The sequence below is a fragment of the Budorcas taxicolor genome, chromosome 7 (assembly GCF_023091745.1).
Source record: "Budorcas taxicolor isolate Tak-1 chromosome 7, Takin1.1, whole genome shotgun sequence".
Lineage (NCBI taxonomy): Eukaryota > Metazoa > Chordata > Mammalia > Artiodactyla > Bovidae > Budorcas > Budorcas taxicolor.
Genome location: NC_068916.1, coordinates 21271616 through 21283646, shown reverse-complemented (window position 1 = coordinate 21283646; position 12031 = coordinate 21271616). Strand labels below are relative to the sequence as shown.

The 12031-nt window shown below is 52.4% G+C and overlaps 1 protein-coding gene across 1 annotated transcript; it reads left to right on the top strand.

Moving 5' to 3' along the window:
* The first annotated feature begins 6773 nt into the window (after positions 1 to 6773).
* Positions 6774 to 10246, top strand: OAZ1 (ornithine decarboxylase antizyme 1). The gene is given in 6 exon segments (XM_052642877.1): positions 6774 to 6987; positions 8358 to 8415; positions 8417 to 8503; positions 8927 to 9099; positions 9441 to 9526; positions 9694 to 10246. Coding segments are annotated over 6 exon segments (684 nt in total). The 5' UTR covers positions 6774 to 6841; the 3' UTR covers positions 9828 to 10246.
* Positions 10247 to 12031: the final 1785 nt, after the last annotated feature.

The following is a 12031-nucleotide window of genomic DNA, read 5'->3' as shown; positions in this document are numbered from 1 at the left end:
GAAAAGAATCTGAAAAAGGAAGTATGTGTGTGTGTGTGTGTGTAAAACTGACTCACTTTACTATACACTTGAAATTAACACAACATGGTAAATTAACTATACTTCAACTATATATACATACATATATATATATATATATAAATGAGATAAAAAGTAGCCCAGAGTCTGAGATAAGCCTGCTCATCTCTGCCATCCCCCTCCAGCCCTCCAGTCCCTGGTGAGGGTGTTTTTATGGAGCTGGCATAATGCCAGGGTGCCTTGAGTTTTATCGCCAGTGACAGACGTGTGTGCATGCGGATTTGTGGCCAAATCCGGCCTCTTCAGGCCGAGGCCTGGTTCTTGCCCAGGCCTGTGCGAGGCGTAGGGAAAAGTGGTTGTTTTTTGTTTACTTCCCTTTTCTGGCTGTTTGTTCAAGAGTCCAGAGGACTCTGAATGGTTCTGTGTGGAGCGTAAGCTCAGGAGAGTGGGCGGGGCTTGAACAGGCCACTGAACGAGGAGAAAGGCATTTAACTTCTTTTCTGCTGACTTTTCAGCATTTGATGAAGAAACTTTTCAAACGGAGGGAACTTGACAGGGAAGGCCCTTATTGCCACTGCCCAGAGGCTATACAAGTCGTATTTTGCTGTGTTTGCTTTGTCCATTTACCCAGCTTGTTGTTTAGTTGCTCGGTCGTGTCTGACTCTCTTCGATCATATAGTCTGGGGCCTGCCAGGTTCCTCCATCTATGGGATTTCCCAGACAAGAATACCAGAGTGGGCTGCCTTTCCCTTCTCTGGGGTGGGGGTGGGCGGGGGGAGAGGCGATCTTCCTGAGGGATCCAAAGCCAGTCTCCTGCATTGCAGGCGGATTCTTTATCACAGAGCCACCAGGGAAGCCCCTTACCCATCTTACTTTTTAAATTTTTTGGCCACACCATGCAGCTTTTGGGATCTTAGTTCCCCGAGTGATGGTTGACTGGTGCCAGTGAGTGTGGAAACCTAACCACTGGACTCGCCATACTGATTCCAGTGGGACCCTGGGCATGGGGCCTCCAACATCCATGTCTTCTCCTTTCCGTTCCTAGCAGCTCTGCTCTCACCACTTTCAGGAAGCCCTCCCAGATGCCCCTCTTTTCCTCCCTGCAGTCCAAGGGCCTTCACCTCTCACAGACTTCCTCCACATGTGGGATCTTCCTGGACCAGGGATTAAACCCATGTCCCCTGCATTGGAAGGCAGATTCTTTACCACTGAGCCACCAGGGAAGCCCTCTTTTTCATATTCTTTTCCATTATGGCTTATCATAGGACATTGAATATACTTTCCTGTGCTATATAGTAAGACCCTGTTGTTTATCCATTCTATGTATAATAAATAGGGACTTCCCTGGTAGTTCAGTGGTTAAGAATTCACTGGGCAACATAGGAGATGTGGGTTTGATTGCTGGTCAGGGAACTAAAATCCCACATGCCTTGGGGCAACTAAGCCTGCTCACCGCAAGCAGAGAATCTGTGAGCCTTGAAGAAAGATCTTGCATGCCACAACTAAGACCAGATAAAGCCAAATAAATAATACATTAAGCTAATATGTAGGCTGCATCTGCCAATCCTACATTGTCACTCCTTCCCTTCCCCATCTGGGTGTCCCCAGATTACATGAAGAAAGAAGGAGAAAGTGACAGTGGAGGAAGACTGGATGAGTTGGGGAACTCCTGTGATTGTCATGCTGGTGACTGTCACTCCTGGCATCCTGTGGGGGGAAGGGGCTGGGAGGCTGCTCCACAGCCCACAGCTCCCAGGATGCCCCGAAAGTGGAGAGTGGGAATTCATTTCTCCCTCAAGAACTCCACCCTGGGACTTCCCTGGTGGTGCAGTGGCTAAGAATCCGCCTGCTGATGCAGGGGACGCAGATCTGGTCCCTGGTCCAGGAAGGTTCGACATGCTGAGGAGCAACTAAAGCCGTGCGCCGCAACTCCTAAAGCCTGCGCTCCAGGACCTGTGCTCTGCAACCAGAGAACTCACCGCAGGGAGAAGCCTGAGCAGCGCAACTAGAGAGTAGCCCCCACTCACTGCAACTAGAGAAAAGCCTGCATGCAGCAAGAAAGACCCAGCTCAGACCAAACTAAAGTAATAATAATAATAGAACACCCAACCCTGACTGAGTTTCACGAGGGCGATGTGACAGCAAGCAACATTTCTGGTGCTGGAAGAATCTGGGGGAGAGTTTGGTCCTATTCCATGTTTACCATCTTAGTGGCAGGTGCCTTGGTGCCCCTGACGGGCACCCACAGTGATAGAACAGAGGTATCGTCCTGTACATCACTTCCACCTCCCCCACAGCAGGCTGAGGGGGCTTGCCTCCAGAACCCGAGTACACTCTCCCCACCAGGATGACAGGACCCTGCTCACATCTCTGCCCAGAGTTGGGAGCCCTCTGACACCCGGCTCCTCCATGGCCACTTTCCCAGACACATCCCACTGTAACCCTACAAGCACCCATTTTTCCCTCCACCGCTGCTTTTCTCCAAGCTGCTGCAGTTTTTCGTTTGTTTTTTGCCAGTGTGTGCTCAGTCGCTCTGTCATGTCTGACTCTCTGTGATTTCATGGACTCCAGGTTCCTCTGTCCATGGGATTCTCCAGGCCAGAATGCTAGAGTGGGCTGCCATTTTCCCCTCCAGGGAATCTTCCTGACCCAGGGATCGAAACTTCGTCTCGAATCTCCTGCATTGCAGGCAGATTCTTTTACCACTAGTACCACCTAGGAAGCCCAAACCAGGCTGTATTTTTGCCCCTTTCCATCCACGGTGATTCCAGATTAAAGCGTGCTTTGGCCTGCAAGGGCTTGGGGCCAGCCACTGAGGAAGGAACCTCCTGACCCCAAGTTTTGAATCCAGAGGCTCCTGATGGCTCCTTGTGGACAGCAGAGACCTGGATGACATCCCCTAGACCCTGGCCTGGCAGGTGAGAACTTCTTGGAGACACCTCCCTGACCAGGTTCTGTATGCTGGGGGCTCAGCTCGGAGCCTGGTTGCTGTCTGCCCTCAGTCATGGGGGGTAAACACAGCTCAACCCAACTGCCCACTGCCATGGGCAGTTCTGGATCCTGGCATTCTTAACCCAGAATTGCTCATCTGTGTAACACACTAGAGAGTTGCCACGTGGCAAAGACCCAGATTTGGAAACCCAGAGGCTCTTCTGCCGCTGCTGCTGCTGCTAAGTCGCTTCAGTAGTGTCTGACTCTGTGCGACCCCATGGACTGCAGCCCACCAGGCTCCTCCACCCATGGGATTTTCCAGGCAAGAGTACTGGAGTGGGGTGCCATTGCCTTCTCCGAGAGGCTCTTCTAGCCTCAAGAAATCAGAGCCTAGGACTTCCCTGGTGGTCTAGTGGTTAAGAATCTGCCTGTCAATGCAGGGGACACCAGTTTGATCTCTGGTCTGGGAAGATCCCACACAGTGCGGGGCAACTAAGCCCATGAGCTACAACAACTGAATCTGCACACCCCAGAGCTCGTCTTGGCCACAAGAGAAGCCACCATAAATGAGAAGCCTGAGCATGGCAACTAGAGAAAGCCCTTGTAGCAACGAAGACCCAGTGCAGCCATAAATAAATAAATAACATTAAAAAAAAAAAAGAAAACTCTTTAAAAAAGTTTAAATAATGACATACTGGCCCCACAAATAGTGAGGACCCTTAAGTGGTACCCTAAGATGGGTGATTTTCGTTTCTTGAATGTTGAGTTTTAAGCTAGCATTTTCTCTCCTCTTTCACCTTCATCAAGAGGCTCTTTAGTTCTTCTTCGCTTTCTGCCATAAGGGTGGTGTCATCCTGCTTATCTGAAGTTATTGATGTTTCTCCCAGCAATCTTGATTCCAGTTTGTGCTTCATCCAGCCCAGCATTTCACACATGGACTCTGCATAGAAGTTAAATAAGCAGGGTGACAATATACAGCCTTGACCTACTCTTTTCCCAATTTGGAACCAGTCCATTGTTCTATGTCCAGTTCTAACTGTTGCTTCTTGACCTGCATACAGGTTTCTCAGGAGGCAGATAAGGTGGTCTGGTATTCCCATGTGTTTAAAAATTTTCTGCAATTTGTTGTGATCCACACAAAGGCTTTGCTGTAGTCCATGAAGCAGAAGTAGATGTTTTTCTGGAACTCTCTTGCTTTTTTGATGTTGGCTTAGAACTCAACATTCAAAAAATAAAGATCATGACTGACATCCGGTCCCATCACTTCATGACAAATAGATGGGGAAACAATGGAAACAGTGACAGACTTTATTTTGGGGGGCTCCCAAATCACTGCAGATGGTGACTGCAGCCATGAAATCAAAAGACGCTCGCTCCTTGGGAGAAAAGCTATGACCAACCTAGACAGCATATTAAAAAGAAGAGACATTACTTTGCCAACAAAGGTCCATCTAGTCAAAGCTATGGCTTTTCCAGTGGTCATGTATGGGTATGAGAGTTGGACTATAAAGCAAGCTGAGTACCAAAGAACTGACACTTTTGAACTGTGGTGTTGGAGAAGACTCTTGAGAGTCCCTTGGACTGCAAGGAGATAGAACCAATTAATCCTCAAGGAAATCAACCTTGAATATTCATTGGAAGGACTGATGCTGAAGCTAAAGCTCCAATACTTTGGCCACCTGATACGAAGAACTGACTCACCGGAAAAGACCCTGATGCTGGGAAAGATTGAAGGCAGAAGGAGAAGACGACAACGGGGGGAGATGGTTAGATCAATGACTCGATCACTGACTTGATGGACGTGAGTTTGAGCAAGCTCCGGGAGTTGGTTATGGACAGGGAAGTCTGGTGTGCTGCAGTCCGTGGGGTTGCAGAGAGTTGGGCATGACTGAGTGACTGAACTGAACTAAGATGGGTGAGTGACAGCAAACCCTGGAAATAAAAGAAACATTGAAAGCAATTATAAAGTTAAGTACAAATTCATCTGCTTTTTGTCTTCACAATGTGACAATTCTAAACAATATCATTGATTAAATACTCTTCCCCTGAGAAATTTCTTCGGTTGGCCTAACACTTGTTATTATTATAGTCTTTGTTGAGTTTTTCTTTAAAAAAAAAAAGATTTTAAAAGAATTTATTTATTTATTTTTGGCTGTGCTGCGATTCATGGGGTTGCAGAGAGTCGGACACGACTGAGCGACTGAACTGAACTGAATTGAGGTCTTCATTGCTGCAAGCAGGCTTTTAAAAGATTCGTCAAGCCCGAGACTACTCTCTAGTTGAGGTGCACAGACTTCTCATTGTGGTGGCTTTTTTGTTTCGGAGCACAGGCTCCAGGGTGCACAGGCTTCAGTAGTTTTGGAGAGTGGGCTCAGTAGTTGTAACACATGGGCTTAGTTGCCCTGTGGCATGTGGAATCTTTCCTGACTAGGGGTCAAACCCATGTCCCCTGCACTGGCAGGTGAATTCTTACCCAGTGGACCACCAGGGAAGTCCTAAGTAATTTTCGATGTGGACCACTTTTTAAAAGTCTTTATTGAGTTTGTCCTTACATTGCTTCTGTTCTATGTGTTGGTTGTTTGGCGCTGAGGCATGTGGGCTCTTAACTACAAGACCGGGGATGGAACCTGTACCCTGTGCATTGGAAGGTGAAGCCTTAAGCACAGAACTGCCAGGGCAATTCCTCTGTTCAGTCTTAATAATTGTACATAGGGAGGCTGAAAATTAGATGTTTGTATTACAAATGCTGTGTAAGTAAATAATAAAGTCTTCATCCAACAGAAAAGGGAATTTGAAAACACACAGGGACTCAGCCATATGCTTTGAAGAGTAAATTTCTATCAGTTTTGTATATTTCAAGGTCCCTCTGTGGAAAGTTTTTGTCTCTAACCCCAATGGACACAGCACTGTAGATTGGAAATAAAAACGAGATAAAACTGAGAGTCAAGGATTGTAAAGACAAAGAAGCAAGTAGCTACTTCATTCCGTGTAACTCTTCGGAGACTCTATTTGTGCCTAAAACATAAAAACATGAAACAAAGTGGGGCCTGAAAGAATAATATTTTTGCTTGGGGCAAAATTTAATTAAACGTGAAATATCTCTGTCATTTTATCCACAAGCAAAAGCATTTTTGCTGAAGTCCAAATGGTACATGAAATATTTTACTAAATTTGAATATTACCTTTACCATTTAAATTTCTTTTTTAACTGTAAATTGTTTCAACATGTGAAAGATAGGATCCAGGTAATCATTATTAAGATCGATAAATATCAGGTTACTAAAAATTATTCTTTCCTATAAGGGAACGGGGCGCTAGGACACCTCCTCCAAATATCTGTGGCCTTTGTCGCCCAGAGCCGGCTCCAGGAGAAGGGACCTTGACTAGGGCGGCGTGGACCACGGTGGAGACGTGGCCCCCGTAAGATTCCGACCCCACCCCCACCTGCACCCTAAAAGCCGGCGCAGAGGTGGGCCGCGGTCGCTAGGCCCGGCTTGGGCGGGGGGGGGGGGGGGGGGGGGGGGGTGGTGCGGGGCGAGGTGCGCGCGCCGCGCGTTCCCGACGCCACGGCTGCCCCGCCCCCTCCGCGCGTCCGCAGAGCTTGGCAACGGAACGGGGCGGGACCCGAAGCATTCTTCCAATCCAAGGCGCGGCCCCAACTCGTGTACCTCGCCGCTTGCCAATCAGACGCCGAGAGGGGCGGGCGCGCCTGGGTTTCCCTGTGGCTCCGCACCCTCGTGCGGCCGCGTTCCCGCGGCGTGGGGGCGTGGCCTGAGCCCGTTGTCTATAAAGGTGGGCGGCGACGGCGGCGCCATTTTGCGAACGGCGAGCAGCGGCGGCGGCGCGGAGAAGCGCAGCGGAGGTTTTGCTGGTTTCGGACCCCAGCGGCCGGATGGTGAAATCCTCCCTGCAGCGGATCCTCAACAGCCACTGCTTCGCCAGAGAGAAGGAAGGGGATAAACCCAGCGCCACCGTCCACGCCACCCGCACCATGCCGCTCCTTAGCCTGCACAGCCGCGGAGGCCGCAGCAGCGAGAGGTAAGCGCCCCGCCCCCGCCCGAAGCTTCCAGAAGCGGCGCCGCGCAGGCCCGCAGGGGGCAGGCCTCGGGGCGCCGCGGAAGTCCGGGGAGCGCGAGGTCCGCCCCTTTGTCGAGGCCACAATCGCATCGGGGGCGGGGTGGGGGCGGGTCGGGCCCGAAGCGGGCGGAGGGGCCTCTGATTGGATTGAGGGGCTTCCAGGGTACCTGGTCGAATTGAGGTGTGGGGCGGGGGGAAACACGGCGGTTTCCGTTTGGATTGGGGGAAGCTTCCAGGGTCCCTGGTTGGGTTTGGGAGACACCAGAGTTCACGGCCCGTTTTAGAGGCGCGGGGGTCGGGTTTGGGGGGCGGCTAAACTCGAGGGGCGAGGTCAGGCCCACGGGTCCGGGGAATGTGGACTTTGTGGGCGGACGAGCCCAGCGGAGTAGCCTTTCCCACGGGACGGCGGCCGCCCTGGCGATCTCTTTATAGCCCCGAGGACGCGCGGAGTCGGACAGCGCCACGTAGACGGCGCCCGGGGCCCTTATCAGGGTGAATGCCGGATCGCCCTCTCCCCGGAGGACTGCTGTGCCAGGAGTGGTCGTAGCCAGGGACGGGGGTCCAGGGGGGCCGCGCTTGGCGCGGAGCGCGAGCTCTTTGATGAAGGGGACCCCGGATGGGAGCCGAGGAAAATGGAGGCGACTTTGGGGCTTGTTTACACTGCTCAGCAAATGGCTGCTGGCATTGCCGGCTGCGCGATTGTGAAAATCTCCCCCGGGGCCGAGGGCCCTTTGCCGAGATGACGCAACCGGAGGCCGCGGGGAGCGCGCGGGAGGGAGTCTCCGCGGGCCGGGCCTCGCAGCACCGGCGGGGGTGCTGATCGGGCCCCACGTCTCTGGGCGAGCGAAGGGACCGCCGCAGGGACAGCGTCTGCGGACGGACAGATCAGATCCCTCAGGAAAGCTTGCTGGAGCTTCAGGTCGGCTACAGACCGCACAGTGGGAAAGGGGAAGCTGGAGCGCTGGGCTTAGAAATGGGAAGTAGAACTTGACGCAGAATTGGGTGGGGCGGCACTTCGTGCCAGTCGTGAGACGGGTAAAGGGCAAAAGCGCCCCCGCCCCCGGGGACAGGTGGGTCTTTAAGCAGCGTATCACTCGAGGCGTCTGGTTTGAATGGCCACTTGTTTCTGTGATTGTTTAGCTGCCCCGCCGCCCGATGTTGATTTTTGTGCTCAGTGTGTACATCGCCCTTGGAAAAGGGAGGCAGGGTCCCTGGTGGACTTGAGCTCTGGAAGGCCTTGACCTTCAGTTTGGCCATATTGGGACCCCAGGCCCTGTTGGCAAAGGCCGCGGGGTTTCCTCCCAGTGCTGCTCACCTGCTGTCTCCTCCAGTTCCAGGGTCTCCATCAACTGCTGTAGTAACCTGGGTCCAGGGCCTCGGTGGTGCTCCTGATGTCCCTCACCCACCCCTGAAGATCCCAGGTGGGCGAGGGAATAGTCAGAGGGATCACAATCTTTCAGCTAATTTATTTTACTCTGTAAGTATGCTCCTTCCTCTGGACTCCTGGGGACCTGAGCTGGGGGGGATGTGGTCAGAGCCACAGTGCCTGCCTCTCAGCAGACGGCAATCGTCTGTGCTCTTGTCATGTGCTGGGAGCGCTCCTCCTGGTTTTACCCAGTGCTCTGAGCCCGAGATACAAGGAACAAAGGTGCGAGCCACTGCCCAGGCTTTGCCTGAACCTCTAGTCTTGTTGGCAGCCCCTGATAGCACCTTAGTCTGGGACTCTCTGTGGTCTTGGGCAGAGCTGCTCAGAGGCCTCCGTAGCCAACATCAGCACTGGGTGGTGGTGTGTGAGAGGTCATTTTGGTGCTTGTCTGGGTTGTCAGGGTAGCCAAAGGAAAGATCCCTAACCTGTGAAGGTTGGTGTTTATGGTTGAATGTGATTTTTTTTCCCCTGCAGGATAATCGGCTGAATGTAACAGAGGAACTAACGTCTAATAACAAGACGAGGATTTTTAATGTCCAGTCCAGGCTCACAGAGGCCAAACATATTAACTGGAGAGCGGTGCTGAGCAACAGCTGCCTCTACATCGAGATCCCGGGCGGCGCTCTGCCCGAGGGGAGCAAGGACAGGTGAGGGCCGGCCTGTGTGCGAGGAGGAGGGACGCCTGAGTCAGGAGACAGATGGGTTGTTCATGTTCTGGAATGGGGCTTCCCCTTTGAGGCAGTGGACCAGCAGTTACCACCCAAGGGATGAGGGGAGGGGGTGTTACTGTTGGCCTCAGGTAGATGGGGCCAGGGGCACCCCACAGTGTCTAGGAATGTCCCCTTGAGTGACCTGGCTCCAGTGTCAGCAGTGCTGGAGGTGACCCTGGATTAGACCTGGGAGAAATTGGGGTTCAGACAGAAGTGGAAGAATCAGGCTGGGGCCCCGATGGGATATGGGCGGGCAGCTCCTGATGCTGGAACTTCAGCTTCGCAGTTCTTCTTGAGTTTGCTGAAGAGCAGCTCCATGTTGACCATGTCTTCATTTGCTTCCACAAGAACCGCGATGATCGAGGTAGGTTGACTGCCTTCCTCAGATTCTCCAGGGGTGGGGGGGGTGGGGGGCAGGCAAGGAGGTGGAGCTCATGGAGTCCAGGACTCAGGCCTTGGTCTCCAGACCTGAGCCCTGATTGTGGACAGGAGTTCTGACTTACTTGTCTCTCTTCCGTGTCTCTTCTGCAGCCGCCTTGCTCCGTACCTTCAGCTTTTTGGGCTTTGAGATTGTGAGACCGGGGCATCCCCTTGTCCCCAAGAGACCTGACGCTTGCTTCATGGCCTACACGTTTGAGAGAGAGTCCTCGGGTGAGGAGGAGTAGTGTGACGACCCTGGGGCCACTCGGGCCTCAGTTGCAGTCCCTTGCGTGTGTGCTTTGCGCCGTGCCTGGTGCGGGTGGTGTGATCAACTGCGCTGACCAGCGTCAGCCTGCTCACCTGCTGGTTTGTCCGCATGTTGTAATTGTGCAAATAAACGCTCACTCCAAATTAGCCGTGTATTTCTTGAAGTTTAATATTGTGTTTGTGATACTGAAGTATTTGCTTTAATTCTAAATAAAAGTTTATATTTTACTTTTTTATTGCTGGTTTAAGATGATTCAGATTATCCTTGTACTTTGAGGAGTTTCTTATTTGAAAGTCTTTTTGGAACAGTCTTAGGTCTCTTAACTTGGAAAGATAGGTATTAATCTACCGTTCTATTGCTCTCAGAAATCCAAATAAAAGTGATTATCCCTCTTAAGACCTGTGTTGGCTTGATGGTGTTGATGGGCTCTGGGGCCAAGGGAATAGGGGCCTTGGGCTTGCCAGGGGCTGAGGGAGCTGCGCCAGCAAGAGTCGTGAGCCAAGTAAGGGCCTGGTGTCACCTTTGGCCACAGCCAGCTCAACCTGGAGCTCCACCTGGCTACCTGCATACCTCATCTTCCTGCTACCCGTGGGCAGGTGGTAGCCCTTCCCACCCTACCTGCCATTCCCCTTTTCCCAGATCCCTTCCCTGGGGTGACTGAGGCAGGCTGGAGTGGCCTGGTTCCAGGCTGAAGATGTTTACTGGGCCTTCAGAAGTGGAGCAGGGCCTGAGTGGGGCTTTCCCAGGGGGGAAGGGGAAGGAAGGGGTGGGTGTTTGGCTGTGGGCATCCTCAGCCCTCTTATGTGGTCTTGCTGGGGAGGGAGCTTTGCTGGTGGGTGTTCTGGCCAGAGCAGAGGTGGAGTCTGAAGCAGTCAGAAGGCAGACTTCATTGGTTGGGGTGCTGTGCTTAGTTGCCCAGTTGTCATGGGGTACATCTCTGTGACCCCATGGGAGACCCTCTGCTAGGCCTTTCTGTCCATAGGGATTCTCCAGGCAAGAATACTGGAGTAGGTTGCCATGCCCTTCTCCAAGGGATTTTCCCCACCCAGGGACTGAACCGAGTTCCCCCACATTGTGGGCTGATTCTTTACCATCTGAGCCCACCAGAGAAGAGTGGAGGTAAGTGGGTGGCTGAAGGCCGAAGACAGCAGTCCTGCAGTGCCACCTGCTGGCTGCATCTGGGGTTGTGCCCTGCAGATTGACAAATAGGTTGCAAAGCAGGTATCTTAAAGGAGTTCAGAGGGATTCAAGTATATCCGGGGGTTGGGTGGGATATTCGGTTACCTGATTGATGATGGAGTGGGCTTTCAAAGGTCTGGAGAGAGGGCTGGACATACTCCAGTCTGTGTGGGTAGGGCATGGGCAGAGAAAGGGCTTTGGGATTGGGGTGCTGGAGGATGTACAGGAGTCTGAAGCAGAGCATAGTGGGGAGGTATATCAGCAGAACAATGGGTAAGGTCTGGAGGCTAGATAGCACCTACATAGAAAGGTGATGTGGCAGGAGAGGGCTGGACAGCATGCAGAGCCTTTAGATGAACCCCTTGTGTTTTGAAGGTACTAGGGAGCCATGGGAGAGGTTTGAGCAGGAGAGGGACGGAGTCATACCTGGGGGTTAGAAAGTTCCCCCCAGCATCGCCATGGCTGGTGAAGAGGCATGACTGGAGATCCCAGACAAGGGCATTGAGACCCCTCAGGGCTCCTGTATCTACTTTTCAGAGGTATAAACTGAGACTTCCTCCTCATCCTCTCCCTCAGGTCCCTGATGAGTCTGTAAACAACTTTGTTTATCCTATCATTCTATGCTATTAAAGACTTAGTGTGTGTTAAGTATGGGCAGGGCCTCAGAACTCAGCCTGATGGGTGAGATGAACAGGTGACAAGTGCTTTGGTGGGAAGCAGGGCCAGGAGCTGGAGAGGGCCCAGGAGGGTCAACTTTATTTGCTTAAAAGAGGTGAGATTCAGCAAGTCCGGCAGAGGAAACAGCCAGTGCAAAGACTTGGTGGCTGGACAGAATTTAGTGTCACAGAGGGGAGCAAAGAGGCCACAGTGGGTGGAGGGAGTTGGGGGGTGGGCATGGGAACCAGGGGAGCATGTGGGCAGGTGAGCTCAGACCCTGCTGGGGTGGGCTGGCTGTCTCAGGTTCCAGAAACCTCTCTCCCCATGGAAGCCCCCAGCAGTTCT